Genomic DNA, 18,241 nt, shown 5'->3' on the forward strand with positions numbered 1-18,241 from the left:
ACCCAGTTTTCAAATTCATTCTCATTCAGAGCTTACAAGCTGGATGTCATGTTTCAGCACATAGCAAGCCTCCGATGGTTCACACAAACTCCATTCTAGAGAAAAAAGTGTACCAGCAAGCAATGTTGTACTGGTTCTACTATGCATTTCTTCACAAAGTTCTCCTTCAAATAGCCCAAACGTCACTGGAACACAGAGTACTAATTTATGGCACACAAGGCAGCTACTCAGGAGGCAGCCACAAAGCTTTCTTTCACCTATGATGTGTCAAGTCCCTGTATCATTTCACTCTCAAATTCTACTTGCTACTCCAATCATGAGCACCACTTGAGATGCTCCTCATTTAATTCTATTCAGAGCAAAATATCCCCCTCTTAAATTAAACCATCTCTAACTATTTTTCACTCTACAAAGCATTAACGCTACAGAGCAGAGAGATTTATTATGCTCCATTACAGTATAAGCTGTTCTTTCCAATATTTCCCCCAGGTAAATATACGGGATATATGGTTATTAGTTCAATGTTGAGACATGCCCTACTATATTTAAGCATTAAGAGACCCAACACTATGTTTTAGGCTCATTTTTACATTTTTTAAAATTCTGGTTCTTCCCACCAGAAACTCACTGCCACTGAGAAAAGCACAAACATATGGAAAACTGTATTTATTAGTGGCTTAATGGAAGATGCATGAAAATATAGCATATGGATCATTATGTGCAAAAAGACCATGCATATTTAGACAAAAGCATCCATGAAAAGGAAATAAAACAGCTGTTAAACATGTCCTTGTAGTAAAGAATGTTTTAAAAATGTTCTCTAAGGGAAAATTACTTGGGAGCTCAAAAACGCATGAAGTAGACAAAGAACATACAGAAATTAAGACAATTAAAAGGAACATGTAAAAAGGAGAAACCTTTAAAACATGACTGCATAACAAAGTGTGAAAAATAAATTTAAGGTGAAGTTGACAAGTCTATTACTTATAAAACTAAATGATAGTGATACGATCTATGTCATCCTGATCATTCAATATATAGAAGATGTATATTATATTTTAAAGATGTGAAATCTACAGTTTGAAAATATATTTTTGACATATATTAAAAGGTAATTTGGACTCAAAGATTATACAAAATTCAAAAGCTGCAGATACTGTAAATATTTGAAATACAAATCAGCCATTAATTGAGGTAACATTAATTCAGTCCACACACATTAAAACTCTGTCCCCAAAGCTGGAATAAAAAAAAAAAAATTGCTTTAGAGTACCTACATATAGGCAGTTAAATGCTATTCCAGGAGAGCACAAATTAACATGAAAACATAAACAAACAAAGGATTTTGCTTCAGTTTATAATTTATCTTGCGAAAGGTCAAAATTCCTGTGCCGAGAATTCAAATTATCTTACAATGAAACTCACAGAAAACTTTATTTTCCACTTTGAGAAAAAAACAATTTCTACTAACCTTCAGGATCAAGGAGTTTCTCGATGCCCAGGTGTTGCCTGGCTATGTTGAAGGCATGGTCTAATCGTTGCACAGGTGACTGCAGAGAAGCAACAGCATTCCAATCAAATAGGTCTGGTCTAAAGTGAAAGTAAGAGGAACAGTAAGATTTTGTTTGGTTGGTTGCTTTGGGGGCTTTTTTCACATTAATTTCTTATGTCTTTCTCTATCAATCAGCTACTATTATTTTCTGCAAAGAACTTTTTCAACCAGCTATTGAACTAATAAAGCTTATTTCTAAGCAGTACCCATCCACGTTCATCACCATCTCATGAGCCCCATTCCTCATCTTCCATTAAGTCCCAGAAGCCTCTAACTTCAGTCCCCCTAACTGCCAGAGTCACTCTGCTCCTGTCACTGACCAAAATGTCCCCAGTGGCCTTGCTTCCCTGCTCCTGCCCTAAAGTGTGCTTGGGAGAGAAGGATCACGTGCTGTGGCTGTGCACACTGGGTCTGGCTCATGAAGGCCAAGCAGGGCAGGTAATTGCTGAGGTAATTTGGCAGCCTTCCTCCTCCCTTCCAGCCACCAGGTTTTCACTTCAGTTCACTTACTCTTTCTAAAAATGCAATTGCTTCTGAGATTACAAGCTCACTGTCAAAGCTGATTGAAATTGGTCAACAGGTTCAAAACTTCATGACCTGGGAATGTCCACAGCACAGCTGCACGTGCCACTTTCCCTACCAAAACCTTTAGAAAAATACACACTTTAATATAACCATAGTCCAATCACAGGTTTTAGTTGATAGGAGCAAAAGCCCTAAAAAACAATTTAATTGCTCTTGGAGGAAAAGACAGATGACCAGAAGTGAATTATTGCTCAGATACACTGAGCACTATTTGCAATATAAATAATGTTTAATAAACCGTGATCTTTGGCATTTCCTCCAAGAGCTATCCATTAAGAGATCAGAAGTTGATTAAACTCTTTCCAGAGTGCCTAATAACAAGCATTGTGTAATTAATGCACATATAAGGTGATAAAACCAACTACACTATTTGTGACTTTGATACAGTGTTCTAAATCAGAAAACATTTAAATATGTAATTATACATACTGATAAATCAAGTATGTTATTTACACAGATTAAAATGTTGCAATTAATTATTACAGATTTACTTTTTTATTATTTTTAAAAGCTCACTTTGAACTTCAAGAGAGCAAAGGAAAAAAAAATGCCATTTATATAATAGCAATTTTCCAGTTAGGCACTTTTGCTGTCCATCTTTTTTTTGAGAGGGCAGTGATTTACACAGTAACAATTAAATTAATCTAAACTATTTTGCTGCTTTTCTATGCAGATTTTCATAAAGGCATAGAACAGTTTGGGTTGGAAGGGACCTTAAAAGGTCATCTAGTTCCAACCCCCATTCTTAAACAGTAACTAAAAATAAAAGTTTTTCTTTGACACATGCAGAACAACTTCAAAATAGTAAATTTGCTTAGGGACAAGACAGGGAATGGAGAGGAAAAGTAAGAGATTGAGAACTGGCTACACAATAGAGCCCAAAGAGTGGCAATCAAAGGTGCAGAGTCCAGCTGGATATCTATGACTAGTGGAGTCCCCCAGGGATCAGTGCTGGGTCCAGTCCTGTTCAACATCTTTATCAATGACCTTGATGAGGGGACAGAGTGTCTTCTTGGCAAGATTGCTGATGGGACAAAAGTGGGAAGAGTGGCTGACACCCCAGAAGGCTGTGCTGCCATTCAGAGGGACCTAGACAGGCTGGAGAGTTGGGCAGGGAGAAATTTATGGAATTACAACAAAGGCAAGTATAGAGTCTTACATCTGTGTAGGAACAACCCCAAGAACCAGTACAGGACTGAGCTGTTGGAGAGTAGTGAAGGGGGAAGTGGTCTGGGGGTGCTGGTGGATGAAAGGATGACCATGAACCAGCAATGTGCCCTTGTGGCCATGAAGGCCAATGGCATCCTGGGGTGCATTAGAAGGGGGGTGGCTAGCAGGTTGAGAGAGGGTCTCCTCCCCCTCTGCTCTGCCCTGGTGAAGCCCCATCTGCAATACTGTGTCCAGTTCTGGGCCCCTCAGTTCTAGAAGGATAGGGAACTGATTGAAGGAGTCCAGCACAGAGTATCCAAGTTGATTAAGGGAGTGGAACATTATGAGGAAAGGCTGAGGGAGCTGTGTCTGTTCAGCTTGGAGGAGAATGAGGTGTGACCTCATCAATGTTTATAAATTGGTAAAGGGAGAGAGCCAGGAGAATTGTGCCAGGCTCTCCTCAATTATGCAATGACAGGACAAGAAGCAATGGATATAAACTTGAGAATAGGGGGTTCCATATAAACACAAGGAAAAGTTTTTTTACTTTGAGAGTGACAGAGCACTGGCACAGGCTGCCCAGGCAGGTTGTGGAGTCTCCTTCCCTGGAGACATTCCAAACCCACCTGGATATTTTCCTTTGTGACCTACACTAGGTGGCCCTGCTCTGGCAGGGGGTTGGACTGGATGATCTCTCAAGGTCCCTTCCCACCCCTAGCACTGATTTCTGTGAAAAAGAAGCCAAATAATAGAAAAACTGCTGATTAGCCTGAATTCAGGATAAAAGTTTGCAATGAGTTCTGCCATCTGATAGAAACCAAGTCTTAAAAAATGTAGGGATAGGGAAAAAAAAACCCAAAACAAAAAAAAAGGATTCACCATTCCTTCAAATCTGAGTTGGAAGAACTAAAGAAAGCAGCGGTTGGGAGGGGTGGCCGGAACGAGGCAGTAGAAAGGGGGATCCCTGTGTTCTAATAGATTTGCAATAGTGAGTTGCAAGGTCCCATGAAAAAAACCAAAGAAACAAAGAATCAAAATTTAAAAAAAGCAAGGGGAAGCTGTATAGTTGACTGTGTGAGAGAAAAGTGGGTTAAGTACAGGTGAAAAATGAGTAAATGTATATTCATTTGGCAAATCCAAAGTTTATGTAAAATCATCTGTTTTAAAAAGAGAAAATTCAAGATAATGGAAATTACTACTGGTAAGTCAGAGAACAAGGGATAATATACTTATCGTGGCACTCTCAGGCTGGAGAGTTTGGCCGGGAAAAATTTATTGAATTTGTATTTCAGTAGAACCATCATTAGAATATGAGTGTCTTAATGTCATCTTGAAGCATTAGCTTCTCAGTGTGATGTATCTAGATGTTTCACTGGGTATATTTATGCAGCAATACCACCAAGTACAATTGCAGAAGTTATTATAGCAAGAAGATTAAGAATTATGGGGTATGGCAAATAGCTTTTAAAAATCCCAAAACCAAGAGCGAAACAGAATTTCAAATAACATTATTCGCTTTCTAAGGAATTTTAAATAGAGGGGTAGGCAGGTATGAAATAGTAGAGAAAAGAAATTAAATGGAATACTGAATCCTGGCCTTTGTTTGCTCTCTCTCTTTGTACAAAGGAGAGGAAATTTGTTCTCAATTCTGTAGCTTGGTTCATGCCTAACAGGGAGTAAAGAAAAGGAGATACAACTGCCACTCTTCACACCATTTTCCGAATACGTTCAGGTATATGCATGTTCAAACAAGTTCAAATTAATCAGAACATGTTGAACTCCATCTAGCCACTCATTGATCAGCTACAAGAGCACTTATATTGTGTTAGTTTATGACAAGATCATGGAGAGCCAAAATTGAAAGGATTAAAGGCTTCGATGAAGAAGCTTTGTATCATAAAATCAAATTCATATCAAACACAAGGTAATTTTTGTATCCGTAGTTCTTTCCTATAAGAAGCGGGAAAAAAAGAAAAAACCAACACAAAAACCAAACAAGAAACCCACAAAAGAAACAAACAACCCCCCCAAAACAAAACCCCAAGAACCAAAAAACCAGCAAAACCACAAAGAATAAAAAAAACCACAAAAAAACCCCCAGAAAACAAAAAAACAAACAAAACAAGAAAACCAAAACCACCAAAAAACAAAACACTCCAAAACAAAAGACAAAATAAAAAACACCCCCAAAGACAACAAAAAACAGCCCCCCAAAAAATGAAAAAACTACAAACACACAAAAAGACAAAAAACCAAGAAACCCCACCAAAAAAAAAACCCAACCCAAACCCAACAATAAACCTTCTAGAGATATATTTGCAAGAAAAATCATATAAACCCAATGTTTTGGGTTTTTTCTATATGAACCTGAAGCTAATTAGTGTAAAATGCAAATACCAGTGAAGCTTGAAGAAGTAAAAAATTTTGCAATCTATAGATTCAAGAAAAGTAAGAGAACAAAGGCATAAACTCCCAAGAGACATTTTTGAAGAAAGCTAAGTATTGTAAAGATACGTTAACATCATGGGATAAATTGTTTTCATTGCTTCAGCATATCTGAAGTTACTCATTTGTAATTTACAAAAAGACTATTAGACAGCAACTTTTATAATTTATGTAAATTTTGGCAAAAAATAATAACAGAAAGGTAATTATGAACACCACAAAGAAACGCCATGTCATTCCCTTAAGCTGTATTAACACCTAACTAAGGCTATAATGCTATAAAAATTTGGCTGTGATAAAATAATCTAACAAAAGAGCAACTTACAAATTTAATTCACAATTCCATCAGTGGCTGCGGAATGTCCTCACAATTAAAAGAAATCAGGAGCCAGTAACTAGCATGTAACTTATTACAATAATCATATTTTCACATCTCTTTATGCCATTGCTTTTACTTCTACTTTTCTTTTAACTTACTGAAGACAAACGTATGCTTCTATCCAGGGCTCTTTTTAATACCATTTGCCTTTTCCCCACCCCTTGCCATCCTAAAGCAGAAACAGCTGCAGTGAAGTGCTCATTCCCAAATCAGCCACTTGGCCTAAGTTCAATCACTTTAAAGAATCAAGGAAGAAGCTAAGGATTGCCACTTTTTCCCACTTCTAAATCCCAGTTAAAGGGGAAGGGGGGAAAAAAAAGCCTCAATAAAGTGAGAGGAAAGCTCTCTCTGATACCCATCTGGAGGAAAAAGATTTTAAGAAGTAAACAGGGAAAGCTCTGTGCGATTTGGAACCATAAATGAATTGCAGGAGGACTGATTTGTCTTCCTTAGCAAAATATTTTAGTTTCCATATATTCCTATGGTGATGGTGCCACTCTACAGCTGCTGCCTTGTTTATTCAGCTCAGTGCCAAACATACACTTCAAGAAATCTTATCTTAAATTGGTGTTCTGAAAATTCACACCCTGTACTCACTGATATGCTTCTAGCTTTGCCAAGTGACCTCTGCTCCACTGTTCCTCACAGTTGGTATTAAAAGTAATTGCTAAAGAACCTAAGTATCCAGAGAGAGATGGCAATTATACAGATGGAAATACCTACTCAGAGTAACCTCTTGGTAAAATAACAGAAAAGACTTAAGACTTGCAACTAAACAGTCACTTGTAGGCAAGGAAATGGTGGGTTAAAGAATTATGAGAGATAAAGCTTCCCACTGAGAACACTGGTTTTATAGCATATTATGTCTCTGTATTTAGCACTTCATGTTAGTCTCCTACTTTCTTTTGTCCCTTCAAGGAAGAACTGAGAATATCTGTTCAGATACAAATTCCACACTACTGTCTGAACTACTTTTTTTTTTTTCCCCACTTAAAAAAAAAGCCACCCATTAAAAAAAAAAAAAAGAAAAAAAAAGAAAAAAAAAAAGTCATTGAAAACATTATGGATTGAACACATGCATTTCTTTCATCATTACCAACCATCAAAAGTAAGAGGAACCATACTAGATCTTTTTAGTGATACATGTAAAACTAGAATCCTCTCCTTGATAACAGCAGTTAAGCCTTCCATGTGTCTGGAGTGTAAGGAATTTCTGAGTTGGACTCATTGAACTTGGGAAAATGTATTGTTGTGGAAATTCAAACATAACATAGAGTATACTGCTATTTATATACTTGAAAAGTTTAGATGTATTTCCCTCAAAATTATTTGCCATTATCTGCCATGGGCTGCAAAATGCTAAGTTCACAAAAAAAGTTCATTTAATTTCCCTGAAATCACAGTAAAATGTTTCTATGTCATGTAATGTTTTCTAAAAGCAGAATTTTTATTAGATCTATGTCTAGTAAGTTACAACTTCAAAATCTGAGTGCTTAGCCAATAGTTCAGATGGGGTATTACATAAAGTAGAGTGTAGTTTTGATGCAGCTACAAAAGAAAAGGCTTGAGAAAAATATAATTGTAAAAGTACCAGTGTGCTTCAGATACACAATACAACTAATCACAGCATGTCGTAGCTGATCTTAATAGCTTACTACTTTATGCCAAAAAACACTGTTAACATTGTACCATACAAGTATCAAGAAACACTACTTTTAAAAGCAAATTGCAGAGGACTGATTCTAGAAAATAAAAGTTGATGTTTGCCTGTTTTGAGAGACTGATTCCGACACGTCAAAAAAAAGTTACTTTAATGCTACCAGGAAACCTCACTCTTTCAAAAAAACCTAAATACAAAAAAAGATTATTTAGCATAATTCCTTCACCTTTGGAGGGATTTTTGCTTTATTGTTTTGGGGGTTTTTTGGTATAAGACAGTCTAGAAATAGTGTATGGTATCACCAGGAGACTAGTAGGAATCACTGAGTTCTTTTATATCAGATTCCTGTGTGATTTATATAACCTGGTGTTTGAATTAAAAACCAGAACTTTCCTACTAAATAAGGCTGTGTTTATACAGTATTTTAGGAAGACAAAAAGGTATTTATGCCCAAAAAAACTATAGGTAAAACAACTTCCATGAAGGTAGGTGATGCAGACAGAAAAATATCCTAATATATATATATATATATATACATATATATATATATACTGTTATGAACTGTTATGAAACAACAAAAAGAGTGAGTTTAGGGAAAAAAAACAAACTAAAAACCCAAAACCAAACCAACACATTTTGATGAATTACCCATGAGTAAAGTAGTTACCAAGAGCTAGTGACAAAGCACTATATTTTAGTGATTTTCCTATTTAGTACCCCAAACACTGTTCTTGTAACACCTGCATAAACACTTGCACAAACATAAAGGTGTGAGCTCATTAACAGCAGAATAACAACAGGATGGTGGGAGTCAGCGTTATAATATAAATACTGAACACAGGTGGGAAGATTTAAACAAAGACCTTTGCGAGGATAATACATTCTCCCTTAAGACAATGCCTCATTACTAAAATTACAAGCAAAGACTACTTGTGATAGAAAGTTCTTAGGCCCCAGTCAGGTCTACTCGAGGATCTCAGGTATATGTAGCATAAAAAAAATAATGGTTCACAATGGAAAAAATAACTACTGCTTTAAAACCAGCAGTGGAAAGACCCAGAACTTCAAAAAAGATTGGCTTGCACATCTCCCTTAAGCCAAAGACACAGAAGCACTCTGAAACACTCTGAAACACTAAAGATGGAGTTGTATACAGCACAGACCAGAACAAGACAACTTCTGAGAGCTGAAAACTCAAATCAGCTGGGGGAACAACATGAAAATTTTTGAAAAAGGCTACCTTCTCCAGCTTGTGTTCTTTCAAGGTGAATCCATACTTTCAAACCAACAACCATCATAGGCTTTCAACAGACACTACATTCTTTTCCTTTAGGTCCCCAAAGAAATATTTCCTTCTCTCTTTGGGACAACCTCAAAGGCTTATTTTTGGATCTATGTCTTTCTTTTCTAAAACATTACCAAGCCTGTACTTCATGAGACTGTCTCCTTGGTATATTCACTGAAATTCCAGAAAAGGATCTGAACTGAGCATGTTCATTTGCTCTGTGAAAAGATCAGACCCTTTCTCTCCACACGAGTATTTAGTGCGACACCAAATGAAGCAGCCAGCTCAAAGTGATCAGGCAATCATTTAAAAGGATGCTGAAAAACTCACACAGGAAGCAGCTAAAATCCCCATGTCATAGATGCACCGTCCCCAATCCCTGTTACAGCCATCTACTACAAGTGCACTGAAAAAATGAGAAGTTATTTTTCCTACCTGTGACTGTGAAGGAGCGCATTGAAAGCCAATCCATCAGACCAACTACTGGTGAAATTGATAACATTGACCTGTGGGTAATTACGAGTTGATTGGCGGACCCAGCTCAGCAGAATCTTTTCACTATTTGTCTGCTGCAGTCCAGCCATGATGTTTTTCATTACATCTTTGACCTGCAATGAGAAAGAATTTCATCAGTGATTGAACTTATTCATTAAAGATGACCTTTTTTTTTTTTTTAACCTTAAGAAACTCCAGTAGGCTAGATTTAAACCTTAAAGTAATTACAGAACATACTTGATGTCACAGTATAATGAGAGCAGTTTAACTGAATGCCTAAAGGCAACAGCTACTGACTTGTTGGTCACCATTTCTGATACATTCTGTATATTCATCCATGTGCCATGTGAAGTGTTCCATGCATGAACGGATATGGCACATTTATTTTTACGTCTTATGGGAACAGACCTTGTTCAAACTAACTATTTCTCCTTGTGCTTTTCTTTGTTCTGAAAATTTATTCTTAGTTAATGTGATACCCTGTGGTAAAAGATGATAAAACCATGAATAGTATTCTCCTCCCATTGACGGAGTTGAAATAAATACTAGGGAAAAATAAATGTGCTCAGTTCATAGCAGATAATGTTTTTGACTTAAATCTGCAAACTATATTTGTATACATGCATTTGGATGAAAAGAGAATTTCATTGCATGCATTAAAGGATTATTGTATATGTTTCTTTTTAATGTTTTGTAAACAATAGCTAATATTATTTTATTATATTAGGGAAAGATTACAGGCCTATAGTTATTATTTTACAAACAGCCTTTAATTCTGAGGGATTCTAAAATATTAGCCTGGAATTTGACATAATGTAGTCAATGATATATTTCTTTGCAACTTTTTTATAAGTGAAAGAGCACCCAAAATTTCTATTAAGATGATTGTTATTTATTTTTCTGTAAAGTAATCCCTTTAAATCATTCCTTTTTTCGTATAGCTTATCAAGAACAGTAGCTCATTTAAAGTACTTCTTAAGATATAATTTAACTCCAAAGTTGCTTATTGTTGGTTATTTGCCAGCGGAGGATATAATTTCATTATAATTCTCCATTCTAATTGCTCTGCAGCCGGTATCAGTTGAAGAACAAAATTCACTACAGAAGATACTTCATGGTAAAGTATGGACCACTTTGAAATTGTAAAAAACATTAAATAATATGCAGAAGCTGTAATCCCAAAAAATAACAAGCAACAACAAAAAGAAGTCTGACAAGCAGATCAAGGGGAGTGACTCTCCCCCTCTACTCCACTCTTATGAGACCCAACCTGGAGTACCATGTCCACTTCTGGAGCCCTAACACAGGAAGGACATGGAATTTTTGGACTGAGTCCAAAGGAGGGCCACAAATATGATCTGAGGGCTGGAGCACCTCTCCTATGAAAACAGGCTGAGAGATTTGGGGTTGTTGGGAAAGAGGAGGCTCCTGGGAAACCTTACAACAGCCTTCCAGTACCTGAACAAGACCTACAGGAAAGCTAGGGGGGGATTTTACAGAGGCATACAGAGATGGGACAAGAGGTAATGGTTTCAAACTGGTAGAGGATAGGTTTAGATAAGACATTGGGAAAAAATTCTTTAGTGTAAAGGTGGTGAGATGCTAGAACAAGTTGGCCAGGAAGGCATGGGATGCTTCATCCCTCAAAGTTTTCAAGGCCAGGTTGGATGGGGCTTTGAGCAACCCAGTTGAGTGGGAGGTGTCCCTGATCAAGCAGGGGGGTTGGAACAATGTGATCTTTGAGGTGCCTTCCAACTAAAACTGTTCTATGATTCCATGATTTTATTATATGACTTTTTACAAGGTCCTGTAGCTAGAGGACAAGGGGCAATGTCTTCAAACTGGAAGAGCAGATTGAGGCTAGAAATTAGGAAGACATTCTTCACTGTGATATTGTATGATATTTAGGTCAGAAGAAAGTTTTTGAATTCTTCTCACTTACAGTGTACTCTCCAGAAAGAGTAGTGCATAGAAACTTACAACAGCATTCTCCTGGAGAAACTGACTGTATATATCACCTAGACTGGTGTACAATTTGCTGGATAAAATTCAGCTGGATGGATGAGTGAACCCAAAGAGTTGTGGTAAAGAGTTAAATCCAGTTGGTGGCCAATCACAAATAGAGTTCCCCAGGGCCCAGTGTAAGGGACAGTTCTCTTTTATTGGTTTATCAATGATCAGATGAGGCTATCAAGTGCAACCTCAGTGATTTTGCAGATGATACTAAATTTGGAGGGTAGGAACGCTCTACTGGAGGACCTGAACTGGCTAGATCAATGTGCCAATGCCAACAGTATTCAGGAAGGCCAAGTGTCAAGTCCTGAACTTTGATGAGAACCAGCCCATGCAGCCCATGCTACAGGCTTGGGGAAGAGTGGCTGGAAAGCTTCCCAGAGGAAAAGAATCTGAGGTTGTTAATGGGCAGCTGGCTTAACATGAGACAGCAGTGTGCCCAGGTAGACAAGAAGGTCAGGAGCATTGTATCATAATGTAGGAATGCATAAGAAACATTGTAGCCAGGAGGACTAGGAAGGTGATGGTACCCCTGTGCGTGGTACTGGTGAGGCTGAACCTTGAATACTGTGTTAGGTCTTGGGCTTCTCACCACAAGAAGGACATTTTGGTTCTGGAGTGTGTCCAAGGGTCTATAGCACAAATCACATGAGGAGCTGCTGAGACAATTGGGGTTGTTTAGTCTGGAGAAAAGGAGGCTGAGGGGACACCTTATCTCCTTATGCATCTACCTGAAAGGAGCTTGTAGTGAGGTGTGGGTCAGTCTCTTCTCCCAGGTAACAAGAAAAAGGACAAGAGGAAATGAACTCAAGTTGCACCACGGGAGGTTTAGATTAGATGTGAGAAGAAACTTCTTCATTGAAAGGCTAATTACACTCTGGAGTAAGCTGTCCAGGGAGGTGGTTGAAACCGTGTTGGAAGACGGTTTAAGCACTGGACATGGTAAAGTTAGGTTAATGGTTGGTGAGTTAGGTTGGACTCAATGATCTTAAAAGTCTTTTCCAACCAGAATGATTCTGTAAAATTTGTTCTAGTCAGACTAGAGAGCTTTGGTACAGTAATTCCTTCAGTATCCAGGCTCCAAAAACTACAGCTATTTCACAGCATCTTGTAAGCTCTTCCTCCTACTGTCAGGTGATGAGTTGGCCTCTGATACTTATTTCTTTGTTACTTCTGCTTTCCAATGTAGTATATCCTGTCAGAAAACAAAGCTTTAAGGCACAGGAAACTCCAGCTTCCAGAAAACAAAATGACTTGTTCTTCTTGGGGGATGGACCTATACTACAGCAATAAGAAAAGATTCTTCTTTAAACAGGAGGGGGGAAAAGGTAAGAGGCACCACCACAGGTAACTGAAATGTTACACTGCTGAATGGAAAGCTGTGAACAGAAGGGCAGCACTGCTATTCTTGTCACCACACTGAGAAATAGCCAAAAGCAGAGCTCTCAGACCTGGCCCACAGCAGCAGTAGAGATCTTATTTCCCCACTGTAGGACCTCATCCTGGGAACCTTATATGCATAGCTCTGTGTGTGTAAGGTGACTGGGAATACTGCATGACCCAGGCTTGCACTACCTCCATTTCACCTAAACCTAACACTCAGACACAGACAACATTTTATAAGGCAAGCACTTGGATTCAGTGTGCTGGGCCCTGGGATAGAAGGAGGGAACCTAAAGAAGGTATTGCCAAAGCAAGGTGTTCTCATTCTTCTCAGTCAAATAGGAACTTTACAGCTCCCTGTCAGAATGACTTAGTATTTTTTACTTGCTATATTCCAGGTATTCTGACTGCTTACTTTTGGAGGGGTTTTTTGTTTGTTTTTGGGTTTTTTTTATTGCTAGAATCCACTAAAGTCTTTCAAAGCATATTTTAAAGAACTACTCTAAAAATATTTCCATAGATGTTCAAGACACCTATTAAGAGTGTTCTTTGTTCACTGATTTAAAATTGATTGACAGAACTGTTAGTATTTCATGTCCACCATTATAATTCAAAGTAACATAATATGATAATTCCAATTAGAATTCCAGTCCTTTAAAAAACACACAACACACCTGATGCTTTTAATAATCTTCAAATGAGTGTAACTGACTGTTGAAATGCACTTTTCTCAGAAATATTTGCCTTATGTGTATGCTTAGTATTTTGCTTCTTTTCTGAAAAAAAAGTCAGGATTTGAGCTGACTCTCAATAAAGATTCATGCTCTACATGAAAATAGGTTTGGTCTTAAAAGAAAAACAAACAACACAACAAAATAACAAGCTTCAACACAGATTTTTTTTTTCCACCTTTAACAGCCTTTGTCAAATATAACATTTCAAAAATTGTTTTGTTTTGCTTAAATGTTAATGCATCAATGAGGCTAGGATCACAGAACTGTAAGAAAGAGGGCAGCAGCTTCAAGGAAATAGAAACTGATAGATTCAGTACCCAAAAGCTTTGGCAGCAGGCACTCAACCCAGAATAATGGTTCAATTTCAGTGAAACTTGTAATAAGAATCTGGAAAACAGGCTACATAAGAAGGGACACAATCACTACAGGGTACAGAAAGCCACAAGATTTCTATTGAACAGAAATGAGGGTGGCAAGAATGAATTAAGTCTTGTCTGCTGCAATGCCTCTAGTACTGCCTGCTTGTCTTCAGTGGGATTGCTGATACCCACTCAGACTGCTACTGCTTCATTATTCCTTTCACTCACATTTCTTCTGTCATCTCCTTTTTCTTTCCTTGTTTCTACATTTTACACAGACACTGACAATTTTGAAGGAGATGGTCTTGACATATAAAAGTACAGTTCTGTCCTAATGTGGCCCTGGCTGCATGATGTGAAACTGGAGAAAGCTGCTTATCTGTTCATCTGCAAGAAAATAACTGTCCACAAACTCATATAACTCATATATGAGTTTGGTTTGGGTTTTTTTTACATGCACGCAGATACATAGATACACCTCATCTAGGTGATTCTTCTCTGGACTGAAAATTCCAGGAATGAGAAAATGAAAAGATTTGTAAAAGTGGGACTACACCATAAAGTGCAAACTGCACCAGTAGGATTCACCAATCAACTAGTCTGTGTATTATTATTTGGGGATTTTTAGGCCTCCTACAGACTACAAATAAATTCAGTAACCTGCATTAACTGTGGACAGCTGGCAGGTAAGTTTGGTAGTACTGAGACTTTAACCTTGCCATACTTCAAGTTGCTTAGTGCCAAGATCAGTCTGCGACAGGTATAGTGGTACCAAAAGGAAAGTGTACCCTTTTTAAAGAAACTTACCAGATGTTTCACCAGAAATGCTGTCAATAGTTAAGACAGTGCTAACTTTAAACAGAGCAGAACAATCAATACACTGTTCTAGATCATTTAAACCACTTGAAATATATACACTAATTCACTTCAAATTGTTCCATTCCTTTGAAAATAGGCAGCACACCAAAATCTCCTGAGGGTTTTTTTGTTTTTTTTTTTTTTAAAAAGAAAAGCCCAAGTACAAATCTGTCTTTATATTATTTTTTCACAATTATTCATTATTATGCAACAGTGTTATTATATAAAAATGGCTTTTTCTTGCCAATCAGCCTTTAGCCATTCTTTAGAAAAGGAACTGAAATTGAATTCTAGCCAAATTAAAAAATTGCTTATAGTATTTTGAATAAAAAGAAATGTCCAGTAGGTCACTTTCTTTCAGTAAATTATAAATAGAAAGAACTGAGACATTGACATTTTTACAAGAACTGAGTCATTGAACTCAAAGTATAGACTGAATGCGGACTGAATCATTAAGAGTACATTGAGAAATTGTCACAATTTTAATCACTGTTTTTGTGAGTATGATCCCTAAACTTTCCATATGTGGGTAGTTCAGCTGAAGGCACTGATAACATCACAGCTGCTGTCTCAGCCATCATCAGGCTCAGGATGAAGCTTGAAAAGAATTACATATGTAATGCAAGTAAGCAGTGCTCTAAGAGCACACACCTGCTGTCAAAAACCTCACCAGAACACCCCAGAGAGCATGAATGTCTTCTGCATGTGTGCAAGTATGCCTCAGGAGGAATGGTGGGAAAAGCTGAAAAAAGAGTTAGTTAGCACACAGTTAATGCTCTTTCAGTGAATGATGCACATGTGGTTTTTGATAGGAGTGTTCAGCTTTTAATAAAAAGTTTTGTAGGTTTTGATTTCCATTATCTTTATTTCTAATGCTACAGATTATCGGCTGGGGAACAGAGCCAACACAAATGGACAGACTCTTAGTCCAGATTCATATAAACACACATGCTCAGAGTATCTAGATTCTAACTCATTTTGAATTTTTATCTTACTGCTGTCTCAGAATTCGTTCACCTAAATGTCCTCATCTGCCATGTTGGTTTTTACGAGATCAGTATCATAATTTCCTCTTTCTCTCTGAAGAGAAAGGAAGCTAAATGAGCCACATCTGCTTCAGTAAGCAGGTTGAAGAGGTGAGAGCAGCACCTTTTTAGTGTTCTAAAAAAATTGTTGGTAGATGGGTCAGCAGAGAATAGCAACAGATGTGATAATTTCATGAAAATATACAGGAAGTCTTCCTAAGATACTAAAAAAAAATTTCTATGAAAGCTAGATATCCATGTTGGCTTTATCCATCAATTTTTTTTTACAAGGGCTGTATTATATATTCTCTTGCAATATCTGACTGTGAAATTAGAGTCAAAAGAGATGCTGATAATGCTCTAAAACCTATTTTATTTTCTTAATTTTTTTAATACACAAGATTATATATAAACAGGTTGCCATAAACCTTGCTGACTCAGGACACTGCAATGTCAACACTTACTTTGTAGATTGTGGTTGGATAGTAACAGGAAAAGGATCAATAGAATAAAGGTGCTTAATGGAAAGTAAGCAGCACCATCACTCACCTGCCAGTGGAGGATTATATTCCAGATCAAACCAAGGGTCAGCTTATGATTTCCATCCACAATGTCTGAGCTCCCAATATTTACCAAATCAACCTATAAAAAACAAAGTGTAAGATTTATAGCAAACATGAGGTGTTTTTTTTTATTTTCATACTTTTGGTTTTAAAGCTCAGTATTGAGGGAGAGGGAGGGATAGACTAGGTTTTTGTCACTCAGTGAACCTCATTTGGCCTCTCATTTGGTTTCTGCTACTTAGTAAAGATCAAATTCATTTCATAAATGGAACAATTAATATGTTGGTAAAAAAAAAAGAATCTAGAGTTCAAATTATTCCAGTTACAGCAAGCTGTGAAAGCATACAATTAGAAGTATTAGTTAATAATAAGTAAAAAAAAATTTATATTAAGCCTCTACAATTACAAATCACAAAACTGATGGGCGACACAGCAAACCTCCTGTACTGCACTTCATAGTACCTTACAAAACATACTTTGCTAAAAGCTAAATACACATCTAGACAATGCAAGGACCTTCAAACTCAAGATATTATTCTATACATTAGATTAAAATAGAACTTTTTTGCCTTATTTAAACTCTTCAGCAAATAAGGTAAGGCAGAATGATTTCTGGAGTACAGAGAAACCAATGATTATGATCTATGCAAGACTTTTCCAGGTTACTTTATAGAATCATAGAATCATAGGGGTTGGAAGGGACCTCGAAAGATCATCTAGTCCAACCCCCCCTGCCAGAGCAGGGCCACCTAGAGTACATCGCCTAGGAACGTGTCCAGGCGGGTTTTGAATGTCTCCAGTGAAGGAGACTCCACAACCCCCCTGGGCAGCCTGTTCCAGGGCTCCGTCACCCTTACAGTAAAAAAATTTTTTCTGATATTCAACTTGAACCTCCTATGCTCCAATTTACACCCATTACCCCTTGTCCTATCACTGGTCACCATAGAGAAAAGCCTAACTCCATCTCCCTGACACTCACCCCTTACATATTTGAAAACATTGATGAGGTCACCCCTCAGTCTCCTTTTCTCCAAACTAAAGAGACCCAGCTCCCTCAGCCTTTCCTCATAAGGGAGATGTTCCACTCCCTTAATCATCTTAGTAGCTCTGCGCTGGACTCTTTCAAGCACTTCCCTGTCCTTCTTGAACTGAGGGGCCCAGAACTGGACACAATACTCCAGGTGCGGCCTCACCAATGCAGAATAGAGGGGGAGGAGAACCTCTCTTGACCTACTAACCACACCCTTTCTAATGCACCCCAGGATGCCATTGGCCTTCTTGGCCACAAGGGCACATTGCTGGCTCATGGTCATCTTCTTGTCTACCAGGACCCCCAGGTCTCTTTCACCTACACTGCTCTCCAGCAGGTCAGCCCCCAACCTATACTGGGACATCGTGTTGTTCTTCCCCAAATGCAAAACTCTACACTTCCTCTTGTTGAATTTCATCATGTTTCTCCCTGCCCAACTCTCCAGCCTGTCTAAGTCTCTCTGAATGGCAGCACAGCCTTCTGGTGTGTCAGCCACTCCTCCCAGCTTAGTGTCATCAGCAAACTTGCTGAGGGTACATTCTATACCCTCATCCAAGTCGTTGATGAATATATTGAACAACACCGGTCCCAGTACCGACCCCTGAGGGACTCCACTAGTCACACACCTCCAACCAGATTCTGCCCCATTGACTACAACTCTCTGACTCCTTCCTTTCAACCAGTTCCTGATCCACCTCACTACCTGATCACCAAACCCATACTTGA

The 18,241-nt window shown here is 37.9% G+C and overlaps 1 protein-coding gene across 12 annotated transcripts in view; it reads right to left on the minus strand.

The window, feature by feature from the left end:
* The window catches only part of DMD (dystrophin), a 1,120,784-nt gene that overhangs the window by 742,007 nt on the left and 360,536 nt on the right, over positions 1-18,241 (minus strand). For all 12 annotated transcript variants that reach the window (XM_071750505.1, XM_071750583.1, XM_071750574.1 and 9 more), the window contains 3 exons: positions 16,472-16,564; positions 9,491-9,663; positions 1,472-1,590 (listed from right to left, as the gene is read on the minus strand). In XM_071750505.1, coding sequence (XP_071606606.1) covers positions 1,472-1,590; positions 9,491-9,663; positions 16,472-16,564 — 385 coding nt within the window. The remainder of the gene's footprint in view (positions 1-1,471; positions 1,591-9,490; positions 9,664-16,471; positions 16,565-18,241) is intronic.

The sequence above is a fragment of the Heliangelus exortis genome, chromosome 1, assembly GCF_036169615.1.
Source record: "Heliangelus exortis chromosome 1, bHelExo1.hap1, whole genome shotgun sequence".
In the NCBI taxonomy this organism is placed as follows: domain Eukaryota; kingdom Metazoa; phylum Chordata; class Aves; order Apodiformes; family Trochilidae; genus Heliangelus; species Heliangelus exortis.